Raw genomic sequence first — 15,762 nt, 5'->3', positions numbered from 1 at the left:
CCCAAAAGACGAACAAAACTCTGGACAGAGGAACTAAGGACTCAAACACTGGAAAAGAACTGCTGGAGACAAAACACACAGCAGGTTGCGGGTGAACTGACATTAACGACACGACACTGACACAAGGACACACTGGGCTTAAATACACCGAGGGAGTCATCAAGGAATGAGAAACAGGAGGGAGACAAAGCTGAGAGGGTTTGGGCTAACGAGACACGGGGAGCAAAGCTAGACGCACTGACACAACCCAAGAACTAACCCCTCACAAAGAACATAGAATAATACTAATAAACAAAGCATAAGAAAAGGATCAGAATACCAAACCATAATACAAAGGAATGTAAGAACTGAAAATGCTGGGTCAAAATGACCCAGGACCGTGACAGTAATAGTACTAATAATACAGGCAAGACAAAAAAAAAAAAAAAAAGCTCCGCCTCCTGTTAGCTGTATTAAATAACCTCTCCACCACCATCTCTCCACTGAATACTTAGCCCACACTGACAACATGCTGGTGACTCTCTGTGCAATCATCACTTGTCTAACATGTAAAGAGTCTTACTTACAGTATAGCTTAAACCCCATTTTATATTCATTTGTCAGTGTGTTACTCTTGACCTTGTGTCTTCTTGTTGTTTGCAGGTGTGAGTGGTGTGACGGTGCTGACACAGAAACCTCCTGTTTTATCAGTGAGGAAAGAAGAGACAGCCACCATGGACTGTAACCTGGGGACTGTTGATAGCTATGTCTATTGGTACAAACAGATTCCAGGAGGAGTTCCTCAGTATGTGCTGTATTTTTATCATGAAAATACATCTCCAAGCTATGGCTCTGGGTTCTCCTCTCCAAAATTCACATCCACTCATCAGTCAACATCAGATTATCGTTTGATCATCAACAATGTGGAGGAGGGAGACTCTGCAGTCTATTACTGTAAGACATGGGACAGCTCTGTTAAGGAGTACACATCACAGTGATTTACACTGTGACAACAACCTCCTCACTAATATTTCTGCTTTTTGACACTCTTCCACATCCTGATAACTGAGAGATCAAGCAACTCGGTGTAAACCCACCAACTGCAGATAATGTGTTGCAGTTTTCTCAAAGCAGAAAAGTCATAGCACTTTTCAATCAGTTCTAAAAAACATGATAATGAATAAATGTAAAACTTTCACCACCCTATGAAGACAGAGTCATCAAAAAAAAAAAAAAAATTCTCAAAACATTACTAACTTTGGAAACAGTTCTGCATTAATGCAGGTCTAATGTAGTGCAAACATTTTTTAGAAATAAAATATGAAGGAACTTTTGGAAACGTTACATAACTAATGTAATGGAGAAAAGCAAATTGTTACTCATGAAACTCTATGCATCAGAAAGCAGGCAAAGAAAATATAAAAAAACTGAGAACGTGGCACCAACTAATGTATAGTCCAGTACAGTCACGGTACATAAATTCAACAACCACTTTATTAGGGACACTTGTTCCAGTACTTATTATAGTGATCCAAATATCTAATATCTAGCAACTTGAAGCTAGCAATGTACATATCTAGATATAGTCAAGACAGACTGCAGAAGTTCAAACCGTTCATCAGAATAAAGAAGAAAGATAACTAAATGTGAGATGGTTATTGTTGTTAGACAGACTGGCGTGAGTATTTCAGACACTGTTAATGTACCGGGATTATTTTTTTGCACAACCATCTCTAGGGTTTACAGGGATGGAGGACTCAAATGAGAAAATATCCAGCGAGCAGCAGTTTTTGGTGCAATGTTTCAAAACAAGCTATGCAGAAGAGCATGTTTGGGAGCACCGTACATCTGACTTTGAAGCAGATGGGCTACAGCAACAGAAGGCCAAAATGAGAGCCACACTAACAGCTACAACAACTTTTTCAAGAATATTATTTTATGACAGACTTGAGCATGAATGATGAATATGAATCGGAAACAACAATGAACAACAATGTGAAACTGCTCATGAATCATTTAATCTATGAGTGAAAGTAGTTTTCTTTAATCTCCTCCTCCTTTAGTTTGCCTCTCCTCTTTATAAGCTCCAGCTCTCTTCTCCTACTCACATCTCTAAACAGTAAAGATCATTTACACCTCACACTGACAACATGCTGTGGACCTTCTGCACTCTCATCACTGCTCTAACATGTAAGATCTTCTTATTCCATTTTTTAGTCCATATTTAGAGCTAAACTTTAAACTTCTATTTTTTCTGTGTTTCCTGGCAGATGGTGATGCAGTGATTGTGTTGACCCAAACACCTGCTGTCCACACAGTTTCTCCAGGTCAAGAAGTTGTTCTCAACTGCAACATAGAGAGATATTATGGGAATTATGTTAGCTGGTATAAACAAGTTCCTGGAACGGTTCCTCAGTATGTTCTAAGATTTTATCATTCTAGCAGCTCACCCAGCTTTGGAACAGGATTCTCCTCAGACAGATTCAACTCTAAGTCCTCATCAAACATTGATTACCAGTTCATTATCAAGCGAGCAGAGACAGGAGACTCTGCAGTGTATTACTGTCAGACATGGGATGACTCTGCCAGTGCAGCTGTACCACAGTGATTTAGACAGTGACAAAAACCTCCTCATTAGTACTTCTGCTTTTTTAGAAACTTTCACATGCAAAAAAAAAAAAAGACCCATAAAAGAAACCCTGTAATGTGCTATTAAACACTAAATCCTCCATTTTTAAATCCTTTTTAATCTTCATTATTAAAGGCATAAAGAGGAAAGCACTGAAATATGTACATCTCATTTACTCACATCAGCCCGAACAGATCACATAAACCAAACTATCCAACATATAGTATTATATGTTGCTGCAAGCTATTCTTAATAACAGAAATTTTATAGACACTACTCACAGGTCTAACTGTCCAACAGCAGTTTAACTTATCATTTAAAAAAAAGTGTAGTTAACATGCAGTTTAAAAAATATATATAAAGCTATACTGAAGCTAGTTTAGAGCTTCTACACCATCTTCATTTACATTTAGTTTTGATTATTCAGAAACATATTTTTAAGGCAGAAGGAAAATATAGAAGTGTGAGGATAAAGACACTAGTGACAAATGTTTGATTCTTTTACAACCATTTTTAAGAACACGGTGTGATTTATTGTAGCTATTGTATTATTATGGTATATATTTTTCTATCATTTGTAAAAATGATGACGATCAAACTGACTGACATAATACTCATGGGAAGGAAATATACAGTATTTACTCAGTGTCTTTTCTGCACACTGCAATTCTGTCAAGAATACTTGAATGTGTTTTAAGTATTTTACTATTGGGTGGCTGTAGCTCAGGTGGCAGAGCAGGTCAGCCACTAATCAGATGGTTGGTGGTTTGATCCCAGGCTGCCCCCTGGCTGCATGCCAAATATCCTTGGGCAAGATACTAACCCCATGTTTGCCTACTGGTGGTGGTCAGAGGGCCCGGTGGCGCCAGTGTCCGCCTCTGTCAGTGCGTCCCAGGGCAGCTGTGGCTACAATGTAGCTTGCTATCGCCAGTGTGTGAATGACTGAATGTAGTGTGAAGCGCTTTGGGGTCCTTAGGGACTAGAAAAGCGCTATACAAATGCAGGCCATTTACTTGTTTAAATGATTAGCACTAGTGCTCATAAACCACAACGTAATGATCTGTGAATGTGCTTGAAAGCGATTGTTTACAGTACACAGCAGTTATGTTAAAAATATGCTTCTCTGTTATCCGAAATAGAAATTACAAAAACTAAAAGTTTTTTTATTTGCAAAAACTAACAGATCGAAAAAATACATTCCCCAAACAAACAAAACAAACTTTGTTGTTGATGACTGATGAATAAAAATAACAAAAAAGAATGCAGTACAGTAGAATTGTATTGCATGGGATCATTTTACAAATAAACTAATGCCAACAAATAACTAAAGCACAATAAACAAACATTGAGCTTATTTGAAATTCATCCATCCATCCATCCATTTGCTTCTGCTTATCCTTTTCAGGGTCGCGGGGGGCGCTGGAGCCTATCCCAGCTGTCATAGGGCGAGAGGCAGGGTACACCCTGCACAGCATCAGGAAAAAGGAGCACGAGAAGCTTGAGAAATACCAAAGGCTCAGAGAAGAGCTCGAGAAGATGTGGAGGGTTAAGGTAACAGTGGTCCCAGTGGTAATTGGAACACTCGGTTTGGTGACTCCCAAGCTAGGTGAGCGGCTCCAGCAGATCCCAGGAACAACATCAGAGATCTCTGTCCAGAAGAGCGCAGCCCTAAGAACATAAATAAACATAAATCAGAATAAATTTGATAGTATTGACATTATATAAATTAGAGATGGACCGATCCGATATTACGTATCGGTATCGGTCCGATACTGACCTAAATTACTGGATCGGATATCGGAGAAAAATAAAAAATGTAATCCGATCCATTAAATATCACGAAATCACCTCGCAAAACTTGCAACATGCCGTAACTCACCTCAGAACGTTAGCACGTCGGAGCAGTATGCATCACGTGATAGAGCGGCTGTGGCATGCGGGACCTGTCGGTGGTCTGGATAGCATTTGGAGCTTCGCTAGCAACCCGGCATTTCATCTCCGACAAAGTTATCCCCGAGAGAAGTAAAGCAAGTGTGTAAGTCCATCTCTGAATGTTTGTAAAGCATTCCTGCGTTAAGCTTAATAAGCGACTGCCTCTTCTTGCTAACAAATGCACAAAAAAACCCCAAAAAGAAATCTTTCTACCTTCTGCAAAGTTCATCGCCCCAGAAAGACAAGTCAAAACAAGTAAAAAAAAATAAAAATGTAACAGCCTCCCGATTATGACCAATATATCATTTACGTCACTGATACATCCGTAACTGAAATTAACTCAGAACAATTTGTTTATTTTTTTAAATGGTCATTCAGAATCAGAAGATTATTTACGGTGATGTTTTTGGTGGGAGTGAAACAACAATCTACTGATAAAACCAATAAAAATAAGATATGATAATAAGAAATAACCACTGTTGGAAGCCTTATTTACTCTTATCGCCTTAATCATGTGCAGTAATTAAAGTTGAAATGAGAAACTTTGCATTTGAAAGATGCTCTTCTACTGGGCACTCAAAATGCTTTCTTACAACAAGCATCATTCATCCACACCTTCATACATAATGTGCGCACATTTTAAATATAAATTAATATTACTGTAGCAGTATTTTTTTTTTTTTTAAAAAGATAAAATGGCCACATTTAAGAAGGCAGGACCTGCAGTTATTGTCCTTTTCCAGACATTTATCTGGCACTTACTTTGGGGTTTTCTGCAGCTCGTCCTCGGGGCCCTCCAGACACAGAGACAGCAGGTCGTAACCCAGGATCTTCTGGGCTATGGTGAACATTTCTTTAATGTTGGGGTATTTCAAAAGTCCTCTGCCCATGCCCACAAACTGGCTGCCCTGACTGGGGAAGAGGAGCACGGAGCAGCCGCTGCTTTTGGGTGAGGCGCCGCGGCTGGCTCGCTGTTCAGGGGAAAAGCGGGGGCTTCAGCCGGAGGAGGGTAATCTCCAGCCGTGGAACCGGGCTTGTTGGTGGACAGCGTCCTGCTCAGAGAGACCAGCGACCTGACCTTCCCTCTGGAAGATGCCGCCATCCTGACTGCCACTGATGCCAACATGAGCTGTTCCTCATCCAACGACGTGTCTGCAGATGAAATAAGACGCACAGCCCGCCCGGACAAACTGTAATCACCAAAAGAGTCAACTTTGCTTGAACTCAATTCTGACATCTGCTCGGCATGACACCTCACAGGGAGACGAAAACAACCGCCAGAGGAAAGAAAAGAACAAAATCTTCAGCGAAGGAAGATGATATCTCCAATAAAACTATTTTGAAGCCATTATGGGACTTGACAAAAAATTTGAAGCACAACTGGAGGATATCAAGGAACAAAACAGACAAAGTGCAGCTATGGTTGCCAGCTTGGCTAAGGCTGTAGAGTTTAACGCTGCAGAGATAGCTGATTGCAAACTGAAAGTTGTTAAACTGGCAAATGCGAATGAACTGCTGCTTAAAGAAAACGAAGACTTGAAAAGAAGAGTGAGAGAACAAGAGCGCTACCGAATGAGGTGGTGCCTAAAACTGAAAGGGGTGAAGGAAGACAAAGACGAAAACATTAGAGTGAAGGTTTTGCAAACGCTTCAGAAGATTGCCCCTGACTTGAACTTAGAAGAGGCTGTTGATATTGTCCACCGCTTAGGGAAACAAGTTGATGGCAGAAACAGAAACATCATTATTCTATTCACACAGAGGCGAATTAAAGAAGAATTGTGGAGGCGCACCAAAGATTCTTCAACCTGCAAGCAAGAAGGCATCAGCTTCGCAGAGATGTTGCTGCAGGAGGACATACAAGATCGACAGCGCCTATGGCCTCTGGTGGAGGAAGAAAGACGTGCAAAACTACAAATATCTGTAGTTTCCACTCCGTATATTTTCAAAACAAACTCGTTACTTTGGGTTTAACGCATTTGGGGGAAGTTAATATTTCACGTCACTGCAGGCCTTCAAACAATGAGATTTGAGCCTAAACAGTGAAAGGCAGTCGCGTTTTAATCAGTAGAGGATGTCGCATAAAAAGAGATGAAAGAACAAACCATGTACTGTAGTGTTGATTTATTTATTTTTAGCACAACACCAGAACAACCCCACGTGCCCATAATTTGCGGTACTTCAGAAAAAAAGGAGTGAACATAAAAGGGAGTAAAATGTTGTGTCAGGTAATTTCAAATGCAGCATTTCTATCACCTCAACAAACACTAACTGTGTTACAGTGTGTTGCTATCTAAAGCTCTACTTGCTGTATTTCACAGGAAGAGAAAGAATGAGAGCTAACTTCACTCAGAGATATAGAAAGAAAGAGAAAGAAACCAGGCTGTATTTAAAGGTAAGGACTGCTTAGTGATATTTGATAAAATGTAGTTGTATTTTCACAGGGACATAAAGTGCTTGTCTTACTCCCTTCTTCTAGCTCGAAATTACTTGCCAAGTGGTAAGGACCGTTCATGGTCACACGGTGAGAACATTGGTGTTGACTATGAAGAGATAGGGTCAGACAGGGGAGGGGCCAGTCAGATTTATCAACTCAACCTCCTTAAAGCATGGAGAGAGGCTGAAACCAATCTCTGGTGAGCCCGGTTAAGGAAAGAGATGAGTTGGTGCCTGAGATGCCAAATTCCAACATCCTCATTCCCGCCATTGAGATAACACTCTCACACAGGCCCAGAGAGCAGATGTTGCTGCATTGCAGATGTGTTATACCCCCTGCCCAGCCGAATGACTCTCAAAACGAAAATTTTGCAGAAAATCAATGTGATCGCTTGAATCACTGGAATTATCATCTCGATATCTCTTGTCCTTCTTTCATTTCAGACGTCTTGAAAACAAGTTTTAACAAAGTCCTGGAGAAGTGCCCAATGCTGGAGGACCTCCTGCTTTACCCCTGGCTCAGATAAACTCCTCTCTGACACAAACACACACGCATACTGAATTCACATCTTGCCATACAAATGTGATACAGTAACCAACTTTCTTTCTTTCAGAAAGAAAGAAAATTGGGAGATTCAAAAATTTCCTCACAGTAATGTTTGCATCAGTCTATCAGACGAATCCCCTCCAAGTCCAATATTTACATCAGTTACAGTGATAATGCTTGGTGTCTACTTTCAGCCACCGCAGTAGAATGCCAGGAATGAATCTCATTGAAATTGTAGTTGCATTTGCTATTTCATTTAATTGTCATGGATGATACACAGATAACCCAACAGCAAACAGAGGAAAACAATGGGCTTAAATACACAGAGGGATAAATGAGGGAATAAGACACAGGATGAGAGCACAGCTGCGAGAAATCACAAACAACAAGACCATGGGGAAGGAAAACTGAAAACACTAACATAGTCTAAGGAGCTTAGAAAGAAAACGTCTGGACTTCTTTAAGTTGCTTGAAGACGTTCAAGCAAAGTTTAAGTTCTTTTCATCCGAGAAGGTGAAACATCTTCAAGCAACTTCAAGTCCAGACGCTTTCTTTCCAAACTCCTTAGACTACGATGACCTAGATGACTGAGAACCTTCACAGACATGAAAACACTAACACAGCACACATGACTATCAAAGTAAAACAGCAAACAAGAGACTTTTACAAAGACACAGAGTTGACACAGAGACATGACTGACTGGGGAGAAATTGGGGAACATGGAAACAAGAGTGACTAGACATGACACGTGGGACACAGGGGCAAGGCAAAGTAACAGAAACCTAAAGCCTAAGAATATAACACAAGAAGAAAACAATAAAGAGAACCAAAAACATACATAAGAATAATCAATGAATATAAATGAACAAACACAAAACACTGGGTCACAGACTCACTACCATGACAGTTAAATGTACATAATAAATACTTTAAATCAGATGACAATGTAGCTGACACTGTGTTTATTATAATGTGTGTGGTCAACCACAAATCTTCATACTGTCATCCATAGATGAGGTCTTTATACAAATGATGAAAGATAATGAAAGAAACTGTTTAATTGATATGAAATGATTGAATTATAAGAAATATTATGGCTTTGTCTGCCAGTGTTTTTCTGTAAACTACTTTGAACTACTGGCAGTCAGTGAAGTCACTGAAAGGCAAGATTCTATGTTGTGTTGCCGTAGTTTCCAGAGTTTACTTATAAAGCTCACTTACAGAATTCAGTTAGAAAAGTCAAGCATTTGAAGGGTGCACATTTGAAGGAATATTAACTCAATCTTAGCTCATTACGGTTTACATTTTCGATTTTAAAGGGTCTCCGAAATTACAATGAAAAAGGAAACAAGAAAAATTGCCACTCCAGCCGATAAGAAAGATTCGGGAGATCAAGGTAAGTAAAATAATAAAATCAAATCCTGGTAAAATCCAAATCCTAGAAATGTTGACACTGTGTGAATCATTTTTGGAGCAATTGAATCATATGTTTAATTGAAAATAGCTTTAATACAAGATGTCTAATCAAAGAAAGGTTACCGGTCTTTTGGTAAAATAATGTAATAAGTTTATTCTTGGACTCAACAGTAAAAACAGACCAACAAGTGCCATCAAGATCTAAGACTTAGTAAACCTAGTATCAACTCGCACTGATCAGTTTTTTTTTTCATCCCAAGATTAAACTTGTGATCATTTAAGCAAAAGCAATTTCAAATTCTTTGCCATCAAACTGCTTCCAGTCTTGATGTCGGGGACTCTTTTTCACCACTGTGTTGTTGTCGTTTATAGATCGTAAGAGCAGGACTGCTAAAAGAAAGGCCAGTCCTGAAAAGAAGACCCCAATGAAAAGGAGGAGGGTCGCTGAGCAGGCTGGTCCTTCCACCAGCTCAGATGTGGTCAAAGGAGTGAAGCGCAAGGTTGTGCAAGATGAAGAGGACACAACAAAGAGAGCAAAGAGGGCTAAACTTCTTGACCATATGAGCGGTGACAAGGAGCAAGCATCCTCCTCGTTGGACTCTGGTAAAGGTAGGCTAATTAGTTGAATAAGGGGGTAGATTAAGTGTGGTTGCTAGGTTTAAGATATTGGTGTTTAGTGTTTGTGTCTATCATCCAGTGAGCTGATGTGCTTTTGGTGTTTTCCACATCTCCAGACTTGAACAACAAACAGGTGTGCGCAAAAAATGGCAAAAGAAAGGCCACGGGAGACGACAGAGAGTCACCCAAGAAAAAAAAAAGGAATGTGGACCAGGACAAAAAATCAGTGGCAGACCAAAAACGTAAGTAGCAAGCAGCTTGGGTTTTATATTCAGGGGAAGGGCAAAAGGAACATTTAGGCTACAGAGGAGAGTAATTTGTGTCACAGCTGTAATAAAACAAGATTTGCTGTTTTGTCTGTTCAGGTGAATTCCAAGCCAGATATGTGGAGGAGCACCAGCTCGGAGAAGGAGGCTGCGGAGCAGTGTTTTCTGGCTACCGGATAGAAGATCGTTTTCCAGTAAGTGTTCAGATGATGGTAGTAAGACAGGCAGTAACGCAGATAATGGATAATATCGTAAACTGAGACGTCTGCTGTGTTTCCACCTTTCATTATGTCATACTGAGGAAATGCTCACCAATGCTCTGTGTCTTCTAGGTTGCCATCAAACACATTCCCAAAAATAAAGTCTACTGCAAAGTGGCGGTAAGCGTCCAACACTTGAATTAGTTTTACATTACTGGATTGAATGCGGCGTTCCTCATCATCCACTTTGTTGTAATATTTCAGGATGAAAGCGGGAAGATGCTCTCGGTGGAAGTGGCCATTATGGTTAAACTTGCAGGTGAAGCAGAAGGGTCAGTGGGAATATCAGCACCTGTGTCCTTGCTGGAGTGGTTCGACCTTGGCAAAGAGCTGATCCTGGTGCTGGAGAGACCTGTCCCCGCTGTGGACCTGCAAAAATACAAAGCAGAATATGGAAGAACTTTACCAGAGGACAAGGCCAAGGTAGGTTGACTGGGAGAGCCTTAGACTGTACAGCATTCAATCAAGGCAGAAAAGCATTAACTCATTATTGTGTTTTTCATCTTTTCCAGGTCATTCTGAAGCAACTAGTTGATGCTGTAAAGGAACTTGAGGATAAACACATCTTTCATCGGGACATCAAGGGAGAAAACATTCTGATTGAGACCGGCTCAGATGTGCCTCGAGTTCGCATCATTGACTTTGGACTGAGCTGCTTTGTTAAACAGCGATCTCTGTATCGCGTCTTCTATGGTAACATATTCTGCTCCTGCTTTTCACAGATGTAGCAATTTGTGTCTTTTGTTTTAGAAGAAATTGTAATTGTGTCTGTTTGTTAGGCACTCCTCTTCACACCCCTCCCGAGTGGTACAGGAGGAGCTGCTACAGGTGTGGACCCACCACGGTGTGGCAAATGGGAGTGGTGTTGTATGAAGCGCTTCATGCACGGCACTTTAGTACCGAGAGGTTCCTCGCAAAGAAACTGAGCATCAAAAAGCGTCTGTCCACAGGTAAGAAAACTTCACACTTCCAGATTCACTGATGTCTTGGATCACTAGAACTATCATCTTCATCTTTTTGATCTTTTCTTTCTTTCAAGAATGCCAGAATTTCTTGGAGGCATGTTTAACTATAGCCCCGGAGAAGCGTCCAACACTGGAGGAGCTCCAGCTTCACCCCTGGCTAAGATAACACACACAAACACACAATTCACACCTTATCATATAAGTGTGATACATTGTGGTAACCTCCTTTCTTTTTTCTGTTGGACAGGAATGGGTCAATCTTAAAAAATAAATAAATAAAAAATTAGCTTTTTCGGACTTCCTGTAACCCCCCCAGCCATCCCAGGAAAGGGGATCTCTCTTTGAATGGGCTTTCCCGAGGTTTCTTCCCATCGATCTGGCCCCCTGGGGAGTTTTTCCTCGTCTTCATAGAGAGCTTGGGCTGGGTCAGGAGCTCCATCAAAACTGTCTTTATTTGATGACATTAAAGTCATCAAATAAAGATGTGTTTTACTTAAAGTAAAATTGGATCAAAATAAAACTTGTTTAATTCATCTTTGCTGAGGATTCTCCTTCATTACTATTTTGTTTTGTTTTGTTTTTTTTTACCCATGGTGCATTTTGACAAATAAGAAAACTGAATCAGGTTAAAGTGTGCACAAAGACAGTCACACTGCAAATGATCTGAAGACTTGCATCTGTTGCTCTAACCCCCAACTAGTTTAGACAGATTTCCAGGTTCTACCAGAGGTTTTTTCCTTCAAGAAGGGAGTTTTTCCTTCCCACTGTTGCTGAGTGTTTGCTCATAGTGGGTTGTAAAAGCATAAAAGTTAATAAGAGGCATTCATAGCAGAGTTATCACAGAGCGAACTATATAGCTTAAATGTACAATTTCTACAGGACGAATTATAACTTCATTATGTATAAAAGCTCCTGTGGATAATTACTCCTATTTGTAACTTTACACAAGAGAAAGTTTGGTGTCACACTATTTATAACAGGTTGGGTTTTGTCCTCTGAGTCGAGCCTTTGGTTGCAGTTTATTGAAGAATTTCCTCTAAAGTAGCTGTTGATAAAGATTTAAAGTCCTGTTTATATACAGAAATATGCTTTAGTTCATGTTTTTTACATGTCTGCCTCAGTGGATCAGTAGAAGATCTGGCACAGGAAACTAGATGATGAAAAAAGGGTACGAATACACATATATATCTATATCTATATAGATACAGATATATAAACACACACACACACAGGTTGCAACGTAGTATTTTCATTTTTTCTTAGCATTTCTTTAACGCCTTGGTGCAAAACAATACCTGCATCTGTGTGTTGGAAAAAAGAACTACAAATTTGGAAAGGAATTTATTCATGTTCTTACTCATAGATGGAGTACATGGTTTAAAAAACACTGAGGAAACAGATATGAGGCGGCTGTATTAACATAAAAACATTAATACAGTTAAAAATGAATAAAAAGTTGCATGCTTAAACTTATTTCTCTACAGTTTGTACAATTAATCCATGTAACAATAGGTTCTCCCTTAATATAGTAGTTATTAAAATATCTTTACATAAAAATACATTTTTAAGTACTCTCCAGTGGAAGTCTGTTGTGGCTTATGTTTCTAAATGACACAACCATAAAGCAGCCCACAGAATATACAAATATGTCTTTGATAAGTGAATGTTGGCTCCCACAATGGCCTGTTAAGTTATTGCAAAAATAATTTACTGCATAATATGTCAGATTAGAACATGTTATGAGCACAAAACTGAAGGGGAAACAATAAAAACAAAAATGAAAAAACAAATACTAAATTAAGTTAAAGGATATTTCTTACTATACTATATAATTGTATAATGTTGCGTTTGATTGCAAAAGAAAACCCACCAAGAAAAAAAGAAAGAAAGAAAAAGAGAGAATAGTTTAATATATTCAAAACACATTCTTTTCTTTTATTTAAGCTGTAGCGAGATTCAGATGGACAAAAGAGAAAGAAAATTATTACAGATTTGTTTTATTAATCATGAATAAACTTTATTATACACAACTCTAAATTTCAGTTGGTCTTAGTCAGATGTGTTTTTAATTAAATCCTGCAACACTGTGCTCGCTGCCATCACTTTATATCTTAGTGTGCAATTCAAATATATACTTATTACAATATTTTTCCCCCTTAACTCTCAACTCGCGTTTTTAAAATGTCTGTGATCATATTTGTCCGTTGACTTCTGTCTGGGCCTCGAACGATTCATCAGACAGGTTGGCAGCCTCCAACTGATGCTCCAGACTTTCATCATCGCCTCTATTCTGATCAACTCTTATCTTAAACTTAGTGATGAACTCATTACTGGCCAGCGCGTCCTCCTTTTTAGGGCATGTGGGCTTTGATAACAGCCGGCTTTCCAGTCGCTCTGCAAAGAAAATTCACAAAACATTTCTTATTTGGTAAGCTTGTTAACAAATTTTAGTTCAGTTTTGCTGAAAGTTATAGCATGCATCAAGTAAGAAGCAATTGGTTTTTAAAAAGCATATACATTCCCCAAAACATTTTTATTATGTGCATTTTGGAGAATAAAAGATTGTACACAATTTCCCTTTTTAAAGTAAAAAGATTATTAAGTCTAATTCTTACTTATTCAGTAGATTAAAGTGTTGAAACATCATTATTCATAAAATATGCACATTACAAAATTAAAGTTATTCAAAAACTACTCAAGTACTTACTCCAATACTCACATTATTCAAGTAAATTTAATTTTTGCCAATGTAATGTCACATAAAATCTTAATCTGAATAAGGGATTTGAACCCCACTGTCACGGCCAGGGGATCAGCAGGCCGCTGACTAGTAGTGTTCTCTCTCTCTCTCTCGCCAGGGCGGAACTCATGGTGGGTTCACGCCCTCGGCCCACGCCCCTCTGAGGAGGAAACACCTGGGCCTCATCAGTGCAGCCAGCATTTAAGCCAGGGAGTGGCTTCTACTCATCACTGGATCGTTGTGTGTGACTTGCGTCAGTGCAGCCCGGCTCTGAGCAAGTTCTCTTTTGCTTCCCTGTGCAAAACCTCTAACGTGTGTTTCCTTCTGTACATAGATCCCCTGGACCCGACTCTGCATCCCCCGAGCGGTGTTTGGAGAGAGAGTCAGAAGAGGAGCAAGTGTCTTTTCCCTACCTGGATTTCCCCAGAGCCTTTTCCCTGTCACCGCTTTGTATATAGCACTATCCCCTGCACTGTTTGTATATACACCTGGTGGAACTGTAATAAATACAGACTGTGCCTCTGAGTCCTGCGTGTGAGTCCTCAAGCGAACCGTGACACCCACACAGATGAGAGCTTAGCAGTGAAGCTCTCTCTTAAAATTTGAGTTATAAAGTCAGAAGTTATCACTGACAGAGATCCATGTTCTTTTAACATAAGAAAGAATATTTGCTGAAATTGACATTAATCCAAGCCCTTAAAACGCCATTTTGGATTAAGCATTTCCTTTTAGAAAAGTCTTCAATGAGCAGGAAGCTCCAGTACTGAAAAAAGAAGCCAACATCAACTGCTAAACGTGCTAAAAGTAAGTAAGTCCCCGTAGACTCCTATGATCAAAACACATACAGTATAAAAGTTATAGGTTACAGATCTGAAAAGTAAAACAAATGTCAAAGTGCAAAAAGACTTATGGTCCCATAGAAGTCTATTCCATTTGCCTGGAATTAGGTGAACACCTTTGTGACAAATTTAATGGCTCAGTCATTTGTTTCATGTCATATTTAATAAAAGACTGACATGGTGGCATGTGGAATTGTCCATTTTGCACATATTTGGTCATTCTAAGCGTCAGAAGGGGAAAGATCATTCTGGGAATGCCTACTGGCGAAGGATGTGTGACTGACAAGTCCAGTGTGTGAAGTTTAACTACAGTCTAAGGAGCTTGGAAAGAAAAGCATCTGGACTTCTTTAAGTTTCTTGAAGATGTTTCACTTCTCATCTGAGAAGCTTCTTCAGTTCAGAATTTCTTCAGAGAACTGAAGAAGCTTCTTGAATGAGAGGTGAAATGCTCTTCAAGAAACTTAAAGAAGTCCAGATGCTTTTCTTTCCAAGCTCCTTAGACTACGATGACCTGAACGACTGAGAACCTTAACAGACAGTTCTTCCCTTCATTCATCATGCCTGATTTCAAAACACCAAGATGGCAGTCGTGAAAACACTCATCTTGAGTCTTCATGGGACTATGGTGAGATCAGTTATGCCTCTTATGATGCTGTCCCAGACTTCAAAGCAGTATAAAACATGTTTGCAGCCTGTAACAACTGTGCATGCGGTTATTTTTCGTTTTAAGATTTCCGTGTTTAAATCATAATAAGATTTATTTTTAATTTTAATTAACTTGAGGTGAGTCAGATTCTTTCATTCAAGTCACTGAATGAATCTCTTGACATGTTTGGGGGTAGGTGCCTTTTGTAGCATTTTAATGCAATTATCTGACAGATTATATGGTCTACACCATAGGTGTCAAACTCTGGCCAAATTTGGCCCGCAACCTAATTACATTTGGCCCGCGAAGCCATACCAAATTACTATTAGAGCTGGCCTACTGGTATTATACAGCTAATATATATATTGTTTAGTATTAAGCTTTGCTTGTTCCATATTCAGTTTTTCAGCAAAATGTGTTTGAGTCCATAAGAAAAGATTCATTCTTATATCTGGAGGAATAAATATATTTCAATAAATATTAAAGTTAGC

The 15,762-nt window shown here is 39.4% G+C and overlaps 2 protein-coding genes across 6 annotated transcripts in view; both read left to right on the top strand.

Moving 5' to 3' along the window:
- Nucleotides 1-490: 490 nt before the first annotated feature.
- The window catches only part of LOC147332703 (immunoglobulin lambda-1 light chain-like), a 49,855-nt gene continuing 34,583 nt past the window's right edge, over nucleotides 491-15,762 (top strand). Inside the window, exons 1-2 of one of the 5 annotated variants that reach the window (XM_086289372.1) lie at nucleotides 491-548; nucleotides 643-953. In XM_086289372.1, the coding sequence (XP_086145498.1) occupies nucleotides 509-548; nucleotides 643-953 (351 nt within the window). In that variant the 5' untranslated portion in view covers nucleotides 491-508. Of the gene's footprint in view, nucleotides 549-642; nucleotides 968-2,129; nucleotides 2,170-2,249; nucleotides 2,575-15,762 lie in introns of those variants that run through there. The other 4 variants (XM_086289371.1, XM_086289369.1, XM_086289370.1 and 1 more) reach the window with 4 other exon arrangements.
- LOC147332709 (serine/threonine-protein kinase pim-1-like) lies at nucleotides 6,774-11,899 on the top strand. The gene is made up of 10 exons (XM_086289365.1): nucleotides 6,774-6,932; nucleotides 7,418-8,917; nucleotides 9,310-9,546; nucleotides 9,672-9,797; nucleotides 9,921-10,015; nucleotides 10,154-10,201; nucleotides 10,286-10,504; nucleotides 10,594-10,774; nucleotides 10,861-11,031; nucleotides 11,121-11,899. Exons 2-10 carry the CDS (start codon nucleotides 8,857-8,859, stop codon nucleotides 11,210-11,212), a joined length of 1,230 nt encoding a protein of 409 aa, XP_086145491.1. The 5' UTR covers nucleotides 6,774-6,932; nucleotides 7,418-8,856; the 3' UTR covers nucleotides 11,213-11,899.

The sequence above is a fragment of the Aulonocara sp. 'chitande type north' Nkhata Bay genome, linkage group LG4 (assembly GCF_057382095.1).
Source record: "Aulonocara sp. 'chitande type north' Nkhata Bay isolate Kocher_YH1m ecotype deep benthic linkage group LG4, A_spYH_male_GT1.1, whole genome shotgun sequence".
Taxonomy (NCBI): Eukaryota; Metazoa; Chordata; class Actinopteri; order Cichliformes; family Cichlidae; genus Aulonocara; species Aulonocara sp. 'chitande type north' Nkhata Bay.
The sequence above is the reverse complement of the archived record's forward strand: the minus strand, read 5'-3'. Positions and strand labels throughout refer to the sequence as shown.

Bases quoted from the DNA above. Each gene is read 5' to 3' on its own strand.
- LOC147332709 (XM_086289365.1), top strand. From the start codon at position 8,857: ATGAAAAAGGAAACAAGAAAAATTGCCACTCCAGCCGATAAGAAAGAT. The intron at 10,505-10,593 runs GTAGGTTGACTG...CATCTTTTCCAG, and splicing joins TACCAGAGGACAAGGCCAAG to GTCATTCTGAAGCAACTAGT. The intron at 11,032-11,120 runs GTAAGAAAACTT...CTTTCTTTCAAG, and splicing joins CAAAAAGCGTCTGTCCACAG to AATGCCAGAATTTCTTGGAG.